Source organism: Dendropsophus ebraccatus, chromosome 2 (genome assembly GCF_027789765.1).
Source record: "Dendropsophus ebraccatus isolate aDenEbr1 chromosome 2, aDenEbr1.pat, whole genome shotgun sequence".
Taxonomy (NCBI): Eukaryota; Metazoa; Chordata; class Amphibia; order Anura; family Hylidae; genus Dendropsophus; species Dendropsophus ebraccatus.
The window spans coordinates 126215753-126234395 of record NC_091455.1 but is presented as its reverse complement, the minus strand read 5'-3'; the positions used below and the strand labels follow the sequence as shown (position 1 = coordinate 126234395).

At 41.0% G+C, this 18643-nt stretch overlaps 1 protein-coding gene across 2 annotated transcripts in view; it reads left to right on the top strand.

Annotated features, from left to right (window-relative positions):
* MOCOS (molybdenum cofactor sulfurase) overlaps positions 1-18643 on the top strand; it is a 256930-nt gene that overhangs the window by 80433 nt on the left and 157854 nt on the right. For both annotated transcript variants that reach the window (XM_069958248.1, XM_069958247.1), the window contains exon 4: positions 4056-4691. In XM_069958248.1, coding sequence (XP_069814349.1) covers positions 4056-4691 — 636 coding nt within the window. The remainder of the gene's footprint in view (positions 1-4055; positions 4692-18643) is intronic.

Below are 18643 nucleotides of genomic sequence, written 5' to 3'. Positions count from 1 at the left end.
ACATTGTTCCTTTACAATAGTTTTTCCCATGTTTTCTGTTATTAGCAGTACAATTACACAAGTATACAACGTTGTATACTTCATCCCCACCACTAGACGGTCGCACTATGACACTGATTAGATTGTAAAATATTGTATTGACAGATTTTTGTTATTATTATTTTTCTAGTCCAAAAAACTTTTGGTTAGTTGTGTATAACTGACTGTTACTAGCTATTTACCAGTATACTATTCCTTACAATACTGGTAGGCTGTATGAAATTAGCTTTTTTTGATTATACACTCAGACTACTAGTCCTAAAAAGGATATTTGTATATTTGTTGAAATAACTGACTATTACTAGCTATAGACCGGTATAATTTACCGTACAATACTGGTACATTGTATGGAAATAGCTCTTTATCAGACACTCTGACAGACTACTAGTGCTTAAAAGGACTGTTGGGCGCTTGAGGAACCTAATCACCTGCTTCATTAACCAGACTTAGGCTGTGTTCACACTACGTATATTTTAGTCAGTATATGTATATTTCAGTCAGTATTGCAACCAAAACCAGGAGTGGATTAAAAACACAGAAAGGATCTGTTCACACAATGGTGAAATTGAGTGGTTGGCCGCCATATAACAGTAAATAACTGCCATTATTTCAATACAACAGCCGTTGTTTTAAATTAACAGCAAATATTTGGCATTAAATGGCGGCCATCCACTCAATTTCAACATTGTGTGAACAGAGCCTTTCTGTGTTTTTAATCCACTCCTGGTTTTGGTTGCAATATGAGGACCACAATACTGAATGAAATATACGTAGTGTGAACCCAGCCTAATTATGGTGCGTTTACACAGGCAGATTTATCTGACAGATTTTTAAAGCCAAAGCCAGGAATGGATTTGAAAAGAGGAGAAATCTCCGTCTTTCCTTTATGACCCGTTCCCTGTTTATAGTCTGTTCCTGGCTTTGGCTTCAAAAATCTGTCAGATAAATCTGTCTGTGTAAACACACCATTAGAGTCCATTTACACAGAAAGATTATCTGACAGATTATCTGCCAAAGATTTGAAGCCAAAGCCAGAAACTGACAATAAATAGGGAACAGGTCATAAAGCAAAGCATGAGATTTCTCCTCTTTTCAAATCCATTCCTGGCTTTGGCTTCAAATCTTTGGCAGATAATCTGTCAGATAATCTTTCTGTGTAAATGGACCCTAAGCCTACACTACCGCCTTCCCTGCTCCAGAAGCTTTCCCTGACAACTAACAGCAAGCAACTGCTGACCGTGTGGAGACCTGGTCTAAATAGACACCCAGGTCACCTGATGCAGCCAGTCAATCACTGCTACGCCAGCAGCCAAGATAGCTTCTGTTTAGCTGGATCTCCCATTTTATTATATGATACTCTAGGGAGAAAAAAAAACATGCACTATCTACTACTAAAATCTGGAGCTAGTTACATTTTGACCAAAGTGCATAAGCCTACACACCTCTTCAAGGTTCCTGATTCATGTGGGTCCCTAACTAAATAATGGCACTCCTTCGAGTAGCAACCACCATCGCAACAACAATGTCACCAGAGGGAGGAGTAACCCAATGCTGCTCTCCTCCTGTTGTTAGTAGAATGTAGTGCTGACAAGCAGTTGGTCAGTCATAAGTTCATGGATGTGCCACCTTGTCTTTTTTTTCTCTCGATAGAATACCTTTGTCTATTCTGTCCTGTCTTCTTTTACTTTCCCTTGGTTTACCACTTCTCCCCCACCCAGATGGTTTTAATTAATAAGTGTGTTTTGGGTCAGAGGCTTTTTTTTTTCCATTTGCTTTTCTGTGTGCTGTTGGTTCCATGAGGCAGCCATTGCTCTGGCGGCACTGTGTTTGCAGGTGGAGTAGCCCGGGGGGCTACGTCTGGCAGCTGGACGTCTGCACCACTTCCTACTTTGATGCTGTTGTTGTTGCGGTGGTGATCGATGCATAGGGACTAACACGAATCAGGAACCTTGAAGCTGTGTATGGGTTTATGCACTTCGATCAAATTGTAACTAACTCCTGATGTCAGAAGTATATAGTGTGGAGAAGCAGATGGTCAGTCATAGGTTTATGGATGTGCTACCTTATATTTTTTATTTCTCTCTATAGAATCCTATAATATTATTATTATATATATATATATATATATATATATATATATATATTTTATTTTTTTTTTTTTTAATCGCTCCCTCCCTTCTTAAATAATATATTATGCATATATGTTAACATTTCAAGTGTGCTGTTGTGCTTTTGTGTGCTTGTTTCTGTATTCAGCAATGGCAGCATGCACCTGTGTAGCTATAATGGTTCGATTGGATGTGCTAGCCAATTATTTGTTTTTCTGTATTGTATGTGGGGGGAGGGGCTGCCTCTATCTTGGTTCATGCACTTTACCCTTTCGCTATGGGGATTTAAGCAGGGAAAAGCTGGATCCTACAGGCCCAGAATTTGTAGGCTTATTGCTGGCCAAGGAGAGGCAAATCTATAGTGTAAGGTCCATCCTTTTGAGGTCTCTTTACTGTAATTGGATGGTACAAACTATTTAATAAAATGGTATGCCAAGAACCTCCTTTTTTCTAGAGCAGTGATGCAATTTAAAAATGCAGTGGTTAGCAGTGTAGCCTTGCAGCGCTGGGTCCTGGGTTCGAACTCCACCAAGGGGACCTGCAAAGAGTTTGTATGTTCTCTCTGTATTTGCATGGGTTTCCTCCGGGTACTCCGGTTTCCTCCCACACCCAAAACATGCGGTTAGGTCAACTTAGATTGTGAGCCCTAATGGGAACAGGGACCAAAATTGACAAACTGTGTAAAGTGTTGCGGAATCAGTTGGCCCTATATAAATAAAAGCATTATTATTATTATTACATATGGATATTATGTAACTTGGAGTGTGCTGTTGTACTGTGATTTCTGTTGGCTTCTCTTTTTCAGCCATGGGGCAGCGTGCATTATGTGCCATATTGTTTACTAAACATAAGCTTTTTGGTTTCTATGTTGATAAAAAAATTGCCTAATATTAAGTTGTTGCATTTTTGCATTTTTTTTTTACCTCCCTAGAACTTATTCATGTAGAATAAACTATTCGTCAGAATCCGTATGGAGAAAATTATAGTAAACAATAAACATGTGCCTAGTGAACAAAATGTATCTGTCGCTGCTAAATATATGTTTGCTTATTAGGCTTATTTGTACTCCTTGAAGCAATGTTTGTGCATGTTCAGTACCTATTATTATACATGTGGAATTTGGTACAAAAATATATAATTTGTTTGTAACCTTCAAACTACAAACAAAATGAAAGCATTCATTTTACATATGGACCACACTAGTTTTCTGCTGTATGTTATCAAGTTAAAATAGCACTTAATCCTATTCTTGTATATACATGATCCGTGCTGCCACCTGCACCATGGAAAAATGCCCTAGCGTGGAGGAGGATTGTGTCACGGATCCACGTTTTTCACTGATTCCACGGATGCAACATCCGTGGAATCCGTAAAAAAGAGATCACAGCAGCCCCCTACCGCCTGGAAGCAGAGATGGCAGCAGCAGATAATCCGACAACTACAACTTTCCACCTTTTCCAGCGCATGAAACAGCGTAGTCCCCGCTTGCTTCCTTCTCCCGGCAGCTCCTGGCACCAGTGATGACACTTGTGCACCGGGAGCAACAGGGGACTATGCCGGTTTGTGCTTGCGTCGGGGAAAAAAGGCAACTGGGGACCTCGCCACTTCTTCTGACCTGCATGGGGGTAGTAATTGGTTTATGCACTGTTGTCAGCTGCTCTGTTGCTGGAGGGGCTGGTGTATTGGGGTATCAAGGATACACTTAAGGATTCCCCCCCATTCCTCCAGAACACCATGGGGGGGTAAAGGCTCCTGCTCCGAGGCCGCGGGGGTAATGTCGCTGCGTTTAACATACTAACGCCGTGTGTTAGCACATTGAAATGCATGGGCAAGTATCCGCAGTGGATACGCTGTGTGTTTAATGTTTACAATAAAGAAAATATAAACCCTTTTTTTCTCTTTCTTTAGAATATTGCAACACTTTAATACATCTTCAGAAGACTACACTGTTGTCTTTACATCAGGAAGTACTGCAGCTCTTAAACTAGTGGCAGAAAACTTTCCATGGACTCCCAGAAGTTCAAGCAATGCAGGCAGCCACTTCTGTTACCTGACTGATAATCACACCTCAGTGGTTGGAATTAGAGGGATGATGAAAATGCTAAGTGTTCCATCTGTTCCAGTTGCACCAGAAGACCTAATAAAGTCAGAAAGCCAAACATTTGAACCTCAGAATGACAACACTTTCCATCTCTTCTGCTACCCAGCGCTAAGTAATTTTTCAGGCACCAAGTATCCTCTCTCATGGATAAAAAAGATCCAGAGTGGAAAAATGTTTCCCATTACGGTCCCAGGCAAGTGGGTCATTTTGTTGGATGCAGCATCCTTTGTCAGCACATCTCCATTAGACTTGGCAGTATACCAACCAGACTTAGTTACTGTTTCATTTTACAAGATTTTTGGATTCCCAACTGGATTGGGAGCTTTGATTGTTTCTAATCGCTTTGCTAGACAACTAAGGAAAAATTACTTTGGGGGTGGAACTGCAGCAGCTTACCTTTCAAAGGAAGATTTCTATGTGCCTAAAGAGTCAATAAGTAACAGGTAAGTCTTGGTTTACTGTAGTGTTATTTATTAATTGGTTGGATATGGGATTACATAATATAGCAAATGAGTATAGAAAACTCATTTGAGACAACAGATAATTAATCTAGAGGTGTATTTAGACCCCCATTATTTTTCTAGTAATATGTAGTTTTTGGCTATGTTCCTACAACAGCCTTTTTTTTTGTTTGTTTGTTTTTTTTTGTTTTTTTTAACGGCTGTCATTTTGGCTTTAAAATAGAGCCATAATTTGCATAAAAGTTAAATTTTTTGGTGCCAAAAGAACTGCAGCAGAACAGCCAAAAAGACTCTGAAAGGTGGAATCTGATTGGTTGCTAGGGGCAACTGAGCCAGTTTCACTTTACACCATGTTTGATAAATCTCCCCCTTTGTGTGAACATAGCCTAAAGGGAACCTATCAGCTGTAATTTGTGTTCCAAACTGCAGACACTGTTAGATAGCTGTTAGGGCAAAGTAATTTGAATATATCTGTCTGTGCTTCCAGGATGTAGAGAAATGTTCTTATTTTCTGGGATAAAAGGAGCATTTTCCAAGCTCCTGAATGCTACCTCCCCCCCCCCCCCCGCCCCCCCACACTTGATTGACACCTACATCTTGGAATCACAGACAGACACCATGGGGGATATTTATGAAGTCCGGCCTTTTTTACGCCAGGCTTACAAGTGTCCCCGCAGCTCCGGAGCTCAGAGGATTTATGTAGAGGAGCCTATCCTTGCGAAAAATTTGAAACCTACACCAGCTCAGGGTTTTAGTATTATTTTTCCTCCAGAAAAATGATAAATGCGGCACACGCAGAGGCTGCGCCCCCTCTGTGTGCTGCCATACCCCCTTTAACGCCCCCCTCTCCGCCCACTGGTGAAGGTGGCGCAAATGGGGCAGATGTGAAAAAAATATTCGCAAAAATACCATTTGTGAATATTTTTACTCCGATCTGCCACATCTGTGCGTAAAAAAAGGCATTTACGCCTTTTTATACTTGTCCCCCCCATGTGTCTCTCTAATCTAACAGCTATCTAAAAGTGTCACAATTTGGAATGTGAATTGCAGCTGACAAATCCCCCACTCCAGCACCTCCTACCTCATATGGAAAAATCTCATGCTGCAGCAAGTTTTGTTTTAGGTAAAACCGCCATTTTATTTACAAAACATGCAATAAGGGAACTAAACAGTAAAACGTCTGTTTATGCCTACAAGGATGGGCATGGTCATTTGGCGGGGGGGGGGGGGGCTCAGTATATCTAGCTCTTAAAGTGTACCTGTCATCTGCCGGATCAGCCGTGATTTCCTCTGTTAGGCTGGGTTCACACACAGTATATTTCAGGCAGTATTTGGTCCTCATAGCAACCAAAACCAGGAGTGGAAGTAAAACACAGAAAGGTTCTGTTCACATAATGTTGTAATTGAGTGGATGGCCGTCATTCAATGGCAAATATTTGCTGTTATCTTAAAACAATGGCTGTTGTATTGAAATAATGGCAGTTATTTACCGTTATATGGCGGCCATCCACTCAATTTCAACATTGTGTGAACAGAGCCTTTCTGTGTTTTCCATCCACTCCTGGTTTTGGTTGCTATGAGGACCTGACATGAGGACCAAATACTGCCTGAAATATACTGTGTGTGAGTGAACCCAGCCTTAATGTAGTAATTCAGGTTTTCTTGAATTCCAAAATGCAATGAGATTGTAATGGGCACAACCCCCATTAGATCAAGCTGGAACAAGTGCCATTTCTCCCTGCTGGGAGTATGATAATCTTCATCTTTAACCATCTCTGAAGATAAAAGACTAGAAGTATACAGTCAAAAAAGCTGTGTATACTGTGTAACAGGCTTCATAAACATCATCAGTAACTCCAATGGAGTTTACGTCTCCTTTAGCCCCTATGGAAAGCTTATTTGAAACAGTCCAGGTTAAATATATAAGAAGTTCTGGCACAGATGGTGAACCAATTTAGTGTACACAAATACATACAGTATATCTTCCAGAGGCTTACTATGAGATTACATGAACTAACTAGAATCAAAAGAATTCCAAAATATATAAAAAACTAAATAAATAAGTAATACTAATTACTTTATTACTAGCTTGATACTACTTGATACTTTTTTTGGCTTACTAGCTGCATAATGAAGGATTAAAAAAAAGGTTCTTTTATGAGTAGCAAGTTCGCAGTGGATTTCACAATGCAAGTTTCTCACAATGAAATTCGCTGTCTTACCGATTTCTATTTAATTCTATGATACTTCAGTCCAGCAGTGGATTTAAATGTTGCTGTGAGAATATTATGCCATTGACTTGTAAAAGTTACCTATTTAGCTTCCAACACCATGCTTACTTGTCCATGTTCCCTCGACGTGCTCCCACATGCTTCTCTGGGTCCCTTCACACTGACAGCCCGCTCAGCCAAACACTGCGCTGTCCCACCACAGCTACTGATTGGCTGAGCTGGCCGCCACAGAGCAGGGACCCAGAGAAGCATGTGGGAGCATGCCGGGGGGAACACGGACAAGAAAGCATTGTGTTAAGTCTATTGCACCCCATTCTCACAGCAAAATAAAAATCGGCTAGAAGAGTGGAGTGCTTTAGACTTTATAGAAATCAGTATTGCAGCGGATTTCACTGTGCAGCTTACGTGTGAGTCCACTGTAAGACTATGTTCCCACACAGTATTTTTGCTCAGTATTTCGGTCATTATTTTGCAACCAGAACCAGAGCCAGTGGATTGAAAACACAGAAAGGCTTTGTTCATGTCCGTCGGCCGTCGTTTTAAAATAACAGCATTTATTTGCCATTCAGTGGTGACCATCTACTCAATTTCAACAGTCTTTCTGTGTTTTCAATCCACTCCTGCTTTTGGTTGCAAACTACTGAGCAAAAATACTGTGTGGGAACATAGCCTAAAACTGAAAATATGGCCTTAAAAAAAATCTAGGAACATGAACTTGATTTAAAATGTGTCATTGTTCTTCATTACCATGCTATAATAAAGTTATATTGCTTTGTATTATAACTTTATTAAATGTATATATGTACTGTCAATTTTGTTAGAATATACAATACACGGGGGGAGCTATAGGGAGAGTATCTCTCTGTTTGGCAGTGTCTGTAATTACAGTCACTGATCACTCTGCTACTGACCCTTAGCCTCAAAACATGAAATAAATTTATACAGCAAACCCCTCAGTAGTAAGCAAACCCTGACTCCAGCCCCATTCCCACTTACTAGTAAGCAGACCCCCACTCCAGCCCTTTTCCACACACTAGTTAAGTGACCCCACCCACTCCAGCCCCTCCTCACAAACTACTGTAGTAAGCAGGACTCACACTCATGCCCCATCCACACAGTAGTAAGCAGGCCCCCACAGTATTCCCCTCCCCCTAGTCAAGCAGCAGGGAATCTTCTCCAAGCAAGTGAACTCCTTAAGCAAAAGAAAGGAGTGTGTCATCAGGGGGAGGAGCAAGAACGGGGAGGGGGCACATACACCATATTACTGCAGCCTTAGCTCTGAAAGAAGTAAATTGGAGCCAAGGCTGCAGTAAAATGGTCCCGTTCTTAGCCTTGTGCAGGTGCTTAATAGCGGAGAGTGTGGTGGAGAGTGTTGGCACCCGTCAATTTCTTTTTCTGTATATGCAATTTCAGTGGGCAATATTTTGCATTCAGCTTTTGCCACTGGATGCACAAATTCCCTAAACGTAAAAATTATATTTTGAGGGCAAGTTGTATGGGATCTTCTTGCAGGAAAAGCTATAGTGTTCATTGGTACAATTTTTTATTAAAGGACAAGTGGCATGAAAAACTTTTTCCCAGTAATTGAAGCACATTACAAACTTATATAACTCTGTAATATGCTTCAATCACCTATCTGCCTCCCTTCCCTGTCTATTCCCCCCTCCACCCCCCACCAGGAAGTGTCCTAAATCACACAGACCTGATTACTGTCGTCACCGTCACCAGGCAGCTCCTTCTTGTGAGGATGAGTCATCAGCAGGAGGGCTGCTCTAGGTCCTGTTACAGCAGCCCCCCCCTCCCCTCCTTGTCAGGTGACTCTGCTTCCTCAGCTTATCTTCTCTAGTGACATGACTCCTTCACTGAGTCCACGGCAGCAGGAGAGAGGGTATGAGGGAAGGGGGGAGCTGCCTATGTGCCCGAGTCAGTCTGAGGGAAGATAAGCAAGTGAGATGTGACAAGTGATGGCTTGCAGTTGTTCAGCCAATGGGAGCTGAGCAAGCCTGTCACCTGACAAGGCAGGGGAGGGGGGAGGCTAGTGTAACAGGAGAAGGAGCTGAGAGAAGAGCTTGGTGATGGTGACCACAGTAATCAGGTCTGTGTGAGTCAGGACACTTCCTGGTGGGGGGTGGAGGGGGGAAAAGACAGGGAAGGGAGGCAGATAGGTGATTGAAGCATATTACAGAGTTATATAACTTTGTAATGTGCTTCAATTACTGGGAAAAAGTTTTTCATGGCACTTGTCCTTTAATAGTATACTTAGTGTTGGACTGGGAAAAGCTGACTCATTCACAATGACAGCACCTCCTTTACTGAAAATGTTTTAATGTAGTTGTTCAGTATAGATAACAGCACCACTTAAATTGTTCTGGCAATGACAAGAAGTTTGGGCATGAAAAGTAAGGGGGATCCCTCAATGAAGGGAGAAGGGGCTGCAGGCAGGACTCATATGCAAGTCATTTTCTCAGGTCCATTTGGCAGGTGATGCATTTATTGTCCTAAAAAGCAACTTTTAAACTTGCCTAGAGTGTCTGTGCCCTTGGACTGTGACGCCTTACCGTCCTTCCTTCCCTCCCTTTTCACCATTAGGAACGCCCTGGGCAGGATTTCTCCTATTCATCACTTGTCTGAACACTGCACATGTGTTGTATCATTAAGGCACATGTTCAGTGTTTAGACAGGTGATGAATAGGAGAAATCCTGCCTGGGGCATTCCTAATGGTGTAGAGCAGTGCTTCTCAAACTGTGAGGCCGGCCTCACCAGTGAGGCGCCCCCTAGTTGCTGGTGGGGCCCAGCTGGAGAGCCAGTTTTCACTAAAGTTACTATAATCTAAACAGTAACATTATTAATTTATTTTGTACTTACTTTATTAGTGTATAGAGCTTGGGAGACAGGTGAAAGGTAGCCCTAGCATTATTTTCAGCTTTTAAATGGACTTTCACCACAGATAGTGAGGCCCAGGCACCCTATTGGTCAGTCTGGTGAGGCCCAGGCACCCTCTAGGTCAGTCTGGTGAGGCTCCAGTTGAAAAAGTTTGAGAAGCGCTAGTGTAGAGGGTGGGGAGGAGGGACGGAGAGGTAGTGCAAGTCTAGGGCATAGACATTTTAGGCCATGCCAATTTGACACAGTGCAGCAAGTTTAATACTATTTTTTTAGGACAATAACTGCATCACCTGCCGAAGGGACCCCAGGAGAGATCTCTGATTAAAAGCAGCTATCTGCCGTTATAAGCGGTTTGGGGGGTTAGGAGATTGTGGGTACAGAGTCAGTTTAAATAGGTTTACCAAATAGGTGAATTTGTTTAGAGCAAATGCATTGTGTAGCTATCTCACCCACAGCTATTCAAAGGATTAGACGTTATTAAGATTGCCTATATTTTATAAATACAGAAATATGAAGTGACTCTTACACTTCAATGCAACAAATGGTTGTTGTGTGTGCTGAAAGTCTAAACCATGTCATAGAAGTGTGTTGCATACACAGCAATGTAAATAAAATATGCATAGAATGGCATGTTCTATTTTTTCCTTGCCTGCTTTGTTTAAAAGAAGAATCTGCTTTATCTGCTACAGTATGTAATAGACAGCTCTATCACTTCAAAGAGAAGCTAAGCAGTTGATCTGTTTCAATACTTGACATAAAATAGACACTCAAGTCTCTGTAGAGGATAATCTTATCACTTATCTTTCTTATGGTGTTTGCTGTAGCCACTCAATAAAAACAGCTTAAAAAATGTATAAACCGCTGCCCTTTCATATACACTAAACATTTTCATTATTAATTCTCTGAGGAATTATACCCTTGGTGTAAAGACATTCATATATTAGGGAATATCTTAGTAACCCATTAACATGTACAGATGCATAAGGCTACGTTCACACAATGTCAAAAAAAGAGAAAAGGCGGTCGCCTTTTCTATTTATAAAGACATCCATTATTGCCGCAATTTAATTGACTGCATTTCAATACATTGAAGTCAATAGACTGTCTGCACGGACGTTAAAATAATGATCATGTAAATTATTTTCAGACGACTTTTGCAAACAGCGGACGTTATTTTCTAGTTATTTTTCTTGGTATTTTCTTGGTTATTTTTTAGTTTAGTTTTGATAGCCCACCAGCAAAATGACGGATGTCGTTTTAAACTCAAAATGACGGACGTCATTTTTTTTTATTTTAAAAGCAGAGAGGAAACAAAGTTGTGTGAACATAACCTAACAAGTATACAAGTGTTAACTCTAATTTTTTTTCTTGTATGTGTTACTACTTTTTCTCAATAAAATGTACGGTGCATCAGAAAGGTAGTTAAAACACAGTGTTATACATATAGGGCACTGACATTTTTTGAGATTAAGAGCCGAGCTATTGTAATTGGTCTTTTTATTTTGCCTCCTCAAAAAATGTAATAGAAACTGATTAAAATGCCATATGTACCCCAAAATCATATCAATAAAAATGCAAGTCATCGCACACACAACTCTGTGAACCAAAAAAAAAAAAGTTAAGGCTATCAGAATGATGACACGAAAAACAAGGGGTTTCTACAGGGTTTTCCCAAGTTTACAATATATTACCTGTCCAGAGGATAGATAATAAGTGATTGTTAAAAGCTGACCATTGTGACAAACACAAAGATATGAACAAACACAAAGATATGAATTTTCCCTTGAGAATGGAACAGCAGTATTCACACGGAACTACAGCTTAATTCACACACTGTGGGACACAGGGCTGATTTTAGCTTATCTGCTGCCTGAAGTGAAAACTGAAATGGAGCCCCCCAAATATCATAAGTGAGAAAGTTCTGCATGCAGGAAATGTATTTATTTATATTTTATACACGTTTTGTAGTCTCCCTATGGAAATGTTTCTTAACTCCAGTCCTCAAGTGCCCCCAACATGTTATCTTTTGAGGATTTCTTTAATATTTCACAGGTGATATAATCAGTGCATCAGGTATGGGAAATCCTGTTAGGTGTTCTTGAGGACTGAAGTTGAAGAACACTGTGTTAGGGGACTTCTATGAGGAATAACTTGATTTCTCAAAGAGATCAATGCAGTACCTATGCACTGCATTCATCCAATATCTTAGTGTTTTGGTTTTCCCTGATGAAAAGAGGAACAGTTGAGTGAAGTCTTTAGTGTGGCCCAGATTTTTAGGTCTAGGTTAAGCAGTGATATTGGTATATAGCTACCACAATTCTGGGGGTGTTTACCTTCTTTCCAAATTATTTGTCATATGGGATTCTTGTGCTCCCCCAGCTTTTGTGACAGCCTCATACACTCATATCTAATTTAGCATTCACCTCCCAACATTTACAGTTGTGCTTAAGAGTTTAGATACCCTGGCAAAAGAGAATATGAATGATAACACAAAAAAATGTTCCACTCATGGTTAGTGGTTGGCTGAAGCCATTCATTGTCAAACTACTGTGTTTTCTTTTTTTAAATCATAATGACAACCAAAAACATCCAAATAACCCTGTACAAAAATTTACATGGCCCAGTTCTTAATACCGTGTATTACCCCCTCTAACATCAATGACAGCTTAAAGTCTTTTGTGGCAGTTGGGGATGAGGCTCTTTATTTTCTCAGATGGTAAAGCTGCCCATTCTTCTTGGCAAAAAAACCTCCAGTTCCTGTAAATTCCTGGGCTGTCTTGCATGAACTGCATGCTTGAGCTCTCCCCAGAGTGACTCAATGATATTGAGGTCAGGAGAGTCAGATGGCCACTCCAGAACCTTAACTTTCTTCTGACATCCAAGGAATTGATAATGCCAGTCAACAGTTCTCAAGTTTTGATTACCAAATGGAAAATCAAGGGCTATGTAAAAACCAAACTACAGTCAGGAAGACCAACAAAAATTTCAGCCACAACTACCATTAAAAAATAGTTTGGGATACCAAGAAAAACTACAAAGACCATTAGCTGAAATACAGGACTAAATGAAAAATAGCGGTGTGGCTGTTTCAAGATGCACAATGAGGCTAGGTTCACACTATGTATCTGTGCGGCTGTATTGCGGGCTGTAAATCATCGGCCGGATTTTTCCGGTTCATGCGTACGCTGGAAAGTATACGATATACGGCTGCACAGTGCACACTATCTATGAATCTACGGCCCTATCGTAAACGGACCCGTAAAAAATGAACAAGACCATTGTTTGCGGCTGGAAATGCGGCCGTGGATTGACAGGCGGTCCGTACTGAGTACTTCAAAAATAGCCGGCAATGATGCCGAAGGCCGATGCCTCTAATAGTTAATATATTAAATTAATAAAACACATTTTCTTTGTAATAAAGTCCCGTTCGTTGTTCAATAATTTAATTCTAAGGAATCCATCATTGTGCAATTAAATATACTGTTAAAATAAATATATATATATATAAATAAATGTATATTTATATATATATTTATTTTTTGACAGTATATTTAATTGCACAATGATGGATTCGTTTAAATTAAATTATTGAACAACGAAACTGATTTTTATTACAACGACGATGTGTTTTATTAATTAAATATTAATTAGTACAGGAAGCTCCAGTAAGCCGTTAATTCATATTGACGGCAATAGAGCATTCTGTACTAATCATCACTTTACTTTAATGAAAACATCAAATGTTTCTTCTAATTATGTTATCACAATAGCATTATTAGAAGAAACATTTAGAATTATATGTGCGCTCAGCTGATTGGCTGATCGGCTGAGCGCACATATAATTAGCGGCTCCGCAGCACAGTGACTTTATTGTGCTGCGGACCAGCAAAGAGGACACATCGGGGTGAGTATAGAGCTCTCCCCACCCCCTGCACTGCACCCCTCTCAGCAAGGAAGGGGGGGTCACTTAACCCCTTCCTTGCTGGGATGGGTGCAGTCTGACATCAGTCTGGCCCCCAAGGGATTAAGGGGGATGCAATACATCCTCCCTTAACCCCTTGGGGGCCAGACTGTAAGCAGCGATTTGTAAAGATGCTGCATACTGTAAGGTGCACAACACCGCTCACAATGATGGGTGTTGTGCTCCTGTTTGTGTGTTTTTTGTGTGTTTCTCCCTTTTTGTTTTTCAGATATCGGTATCCTGGGGATTACGTCGGATTCCGTGGACTACGTCGATGACTAGCGGTTGTTTGGTGTTTTTTTTTTTATAAAATGGTCAATGAGGGGTGTGGGGGTGTTTTTATTTGAATTAAAAAAAAAATTCACTTGTGTGTTGTCTTTATTTCTTTACTTTATAGACTTAGTAGTGGAAGCCGTCTAATAGACGGAATCCATTACTAAGTCAGGGCCTAGTGTTAGCCGGTATAAAATGGCTAACACTAACCCCCCATTATTACCCCAGTACCCAATGCCACCAGGGGTACTGGGAAGAGCCGGGTGCCAGTGGTCCCGGAGCGTCAAAATTGGCGCTCCTGGACCGGGCGGCAGCAGGCTGGTAAGATTTAGGCTGGGGAGGGCCTAAAACAATGGCTCTTCCCACCCCGGTGTTACCAGGCTGCTGTCGCTTGGTTTTTAACCCGGCTGGTTATAAAAATAGGGGGGACCCTATGCGTTTTTTTTAAATTATTTATTTATTAAAAAAAAAATAACGCATAGGGTCCCCCCTTTTTTTATAACCAGCCGGGTTAAAAACCAAACGACAGCAGCCATTGGTTTAGGCCGTCCCCAGCCTAAATCTTACGAGCCTGCTGCCGCCAGGTCCAGGAGCGCCAATTTTAACGCTCCGGGACCACTGGCACCCGGCTCTTCCCAGTACCCCTGGTGGCATTGGGTACTGGGGTAATAATGGGGGGTTAGTGTTAGCCATTTTATACCGGCTAACACTAGGCCCGACTTAGTAATGGATTACGTCTATTAGACGGCTTCCACTACTAAGTCTATAAAGTAAAGAAATAAAGACAACACACAAGTGAAATTTTTTTTTTATTCAAATAAAAACACCCCCACAACCCCCACAACCATTTTATAAAAAAAAAAAACACTAAACAACTGCTGGTCATCGACGTAGTCCACGGAATCCGACGTAATCCACAGGATACCGATATCTGAAAAACAAAAAGGGAGAAACACACAAAAAACACACAAACAGGAGCACAACACCCATCATTGTGAGCGGTGTTGTGCTCCTTACAGTATGCAGCATCTTTACAGATCGCTGCTTACAGTCTGGCCCCCAAGGGGTTAAGGGAGGATGTATTGCATCCCCCTTAACCCCTTGGGGGCCAGACTGATGTCAGACTGCACCCATCCCAGCAAGGAAGGGGTTAAGTGACCCCCCTTCCTTGCTGGGAGGGGTGCAGTGCAGGGGAGGGGGTGGGGAGAGCTCTATACTCACCCCGATGTGTCCTCTTCGCTGGTCCGCAGCACAATGAAGTCACTGTGCTGCGGAGCCGCTAATTATATGTGTGCTCAGCCGATCAGCCAATTAGCTGAGCGCACATATAATTCTAAATTTTTCTTCTAATAATGCTATTGTGATAACATAATTAGAAGAAACATTTGATGTTTTAATTAAAGTAAAGTGATGATTAGTACAGAATGCTCTATTGCCGACAATATGAATTAACGGCTTACTGGAGCTTCCTGTACTAATTAATATTTAATTAATAAAACACATTTTCGTTGTAATAAAAATCAGTTTCGTTGTTCAATAATTTAATTTAAACAAATCCATCATTGTGCAATTAAATATACTGTCAAAAAATAAATATATATATAAATATACATTTATTTATATATATATTTATTTTAACAGTATATTTAATTGCAAAATGATGGATTCGTTTAAATTTAATTATTGAACAATGAAAGGGAGTTTATTACAACGAAAATGTGTTTTATTAATTAAATATATTAACCATGAGAGGCATCGGCATTACTACAGAGGATCGCAAACCCTGATAATAGCAATTCATGTAAACTGTTTCCCTGCTTTCCCAGATGCATTCCAGAGGTGTTTGCATCACTTTCTAAAGATTTTATTTGTTATTTTTAGTTGAACCAGATTTCCAAGTAAATGACCGTATGTTTTCAGCCGCATGTCTATTTTTTCCCACGGCCGTAGTTTCAGCCGCACATTTCCAGCCCCATGAAAAATACAGCCGCACACATACATAGTGTGAACATAGCCTAAGGAGACAGTTCAAGAAAAAATGGACTGTGTGGTCGAGTCACCAGAAGAAAGACATTACTGCGCAAATGCTACAAAGTATATTGTCTTCTATACACCAAACAGCTTAGAGACAAGCCTCAAAACTATTACCTCCCCACTACTACCTCCCCATTAAAGAGGAAGGGATTATCTTCAACGTTACAATCCAATTTCAAAATGATGTTCTGTATGAAGCCCAGACATATCTTTCTTTGTAGATAAAGAAAGGTATAAAACAAAGAATAATTGTTTTGACTGATTTTACAGGAAGAGAGTGAATTGAGAGTGAGTCTTTGGCCAACATTCCAGATAATGTCAACATTCCAATATGGATTCCAATAGCCATTGATTTCGTCATTGGAGGTTGTTTGTTATACAGAGAGCAGATGAGATTAAGGGGTTTACATGTTGGGGTAGAGGACAAGATTTTATCATATATACAAATAACATATTATATATAGGAAATACAAAGGAGTCCCTATACTTGATTATCAGAGTGATATAGAGTTATGGCACAATTTTGGATTTAAGGATCAACTAGACAAAAACTATTTTCTACCCCTAGACATAGACGTTTGGCATGGGATGTGGGAAAAACATTTAGGTATCTAGGAGTACTGCTAGATATGGATGTTCAGAAATATCTGAACCTTAATATTGTTGCTATACTACAGAAAATAAGGGCCAAGTTTAACCTCTTAAGGACGCATGACGTACCCTTACGTCATGCGCCCGTGAGAGGTGTTCAGAGCGGGGCCGTGCGGCGACCCCGCTCTGAACAGCCGCAGTCCCGGGTGCCGATTGTAGCCTGGGACCGCGGGTATTAGCGGGCACGGTCCGATCGCCGTGCCGGCTAATACAGTAATCAGATGCAGCTGTCAAACATGACAACTGCATCCGATTACCGGATGCAGCACTTCCCTGGTGTCTAGTGGAGGACGCTGTCCCGGAGGAGCGATCTCCGTTACTGCTGTCGGACGGGGACCGCTCCAAGATGGCGCCATCCCTGGCTCGGCACTCGTTTGTTTTCGGCTGCAGCAGCCGAAAGCAAACGAGTGCCGATCTCATTGATCTTTGCTGTATGACTATACAGCAAAGATCTCAATGAGAGATCAAAGTGTATATACTAGAAGTCCCCGAGGGACTTCTAATATATGTGTAAAAAAAAAAAAAAAGTATTGTTATTAGTAAGAAATGCGTTGTTTTTTTTTTCAATTTCACCACACTTTGAATTTTTTTTTTTGGTTTTGCAGTGTCCTTTATGCAAAAATTCAGCCTGTCATTGCAAAGTACAATTAGTGACGCAAAATATAAGGGCTCATGTGGATTTCTAGGTGGAAAAATGCAAGTGCTATGGCCTTTTAAACACAAGGAGGAAAAACCGAAAATGCAAAAACGAAAATTGGCCCCGTCCTTAAAGGGTTAAAATCTGGGTAGGCTTGCCACTGTATACAAAGGTCAAAATAAGCCTAGTGAAGATTATAGTATTACCACAAATTCTTCTATGGGTAAAAAGTCCGATCTAGTTTTAAGAGATTGGAGATCTGTTTTGTAAAGACGAAAGTCTAGGATTAAATTAGAGCAATTCTTATAATAAAGAAGTAAGGGGGAGGGATTAGTGGTTCCCGCTTTATTTTCTAGTGGCTCGGTTACAATATTTCAAAAGATGGAAGAAATTTTAATATTTGCCCTCTAGGTCTTCAAAGCTTAGTAGGTTGCTCCACAAGTATTGTCTCGATATAAGCAGCAGCTGGTCCCAAGGACCAGACAGAGTCAGTGTGAGGCACCAGCAATCAGGCCGAGTAATTGTAGTCTCCAGGCCGGGGCGTCAGCAGAAGAATCAGTGCAGTACCAGGGATGAGATTGGTATCATAGTCAGACAGGTGAAGGGTCAGGGCAGGTGGCTTTAAAAGCAGGTCAGACAATCCTAGTCAGCAACAGGTGTGGTGCAGGGGTCAGGCAACAAATGCAATCCAAAGAATACCACAGCTAGTGATGGCGTAATCTGTACCAGGGAGCGCAGTCTAAGGGACTGCTTGTGTTCACCAGCCACGGGCAGGAACAACAGATAGCTGGAACCATACACTAAGGGAAGCATGGAGAGGATCCAACAGGAAAGGTCAGGGCAGGTCTTTTATTTATAGGGAAGGTGATTGGTGCAAAGTTTCAATTAGTGCGAACCTTTCCCTTTAATTCATTGTGAGCTGGCACAGAGGAGAGCGGACAGGAGCATGGCGAGGTAAGGCGCCCAACCGGGCAGAGATGACAGCGGCGCCGGCCCCCTGCTCATGGGCTCCGGCATCTGCTGAAGACAGAGTGGGAAAAGCAATGTGGCGGCAGCAGTGGCTCGGAGCATGGGATGCCGTGGCCGTGACAGGGAATTACAGGAAGTAGGTCATCTGGCCCAGAAAACACAGAAGATTGTCAGCAGAAAAAGACTACTTTGTCATGTAGTCTGCCTTTTTAGTATTTACTTTCTTATTATCTTAGGATATATACAATATATATATATATATATATATATATATATATATATATATATATATAT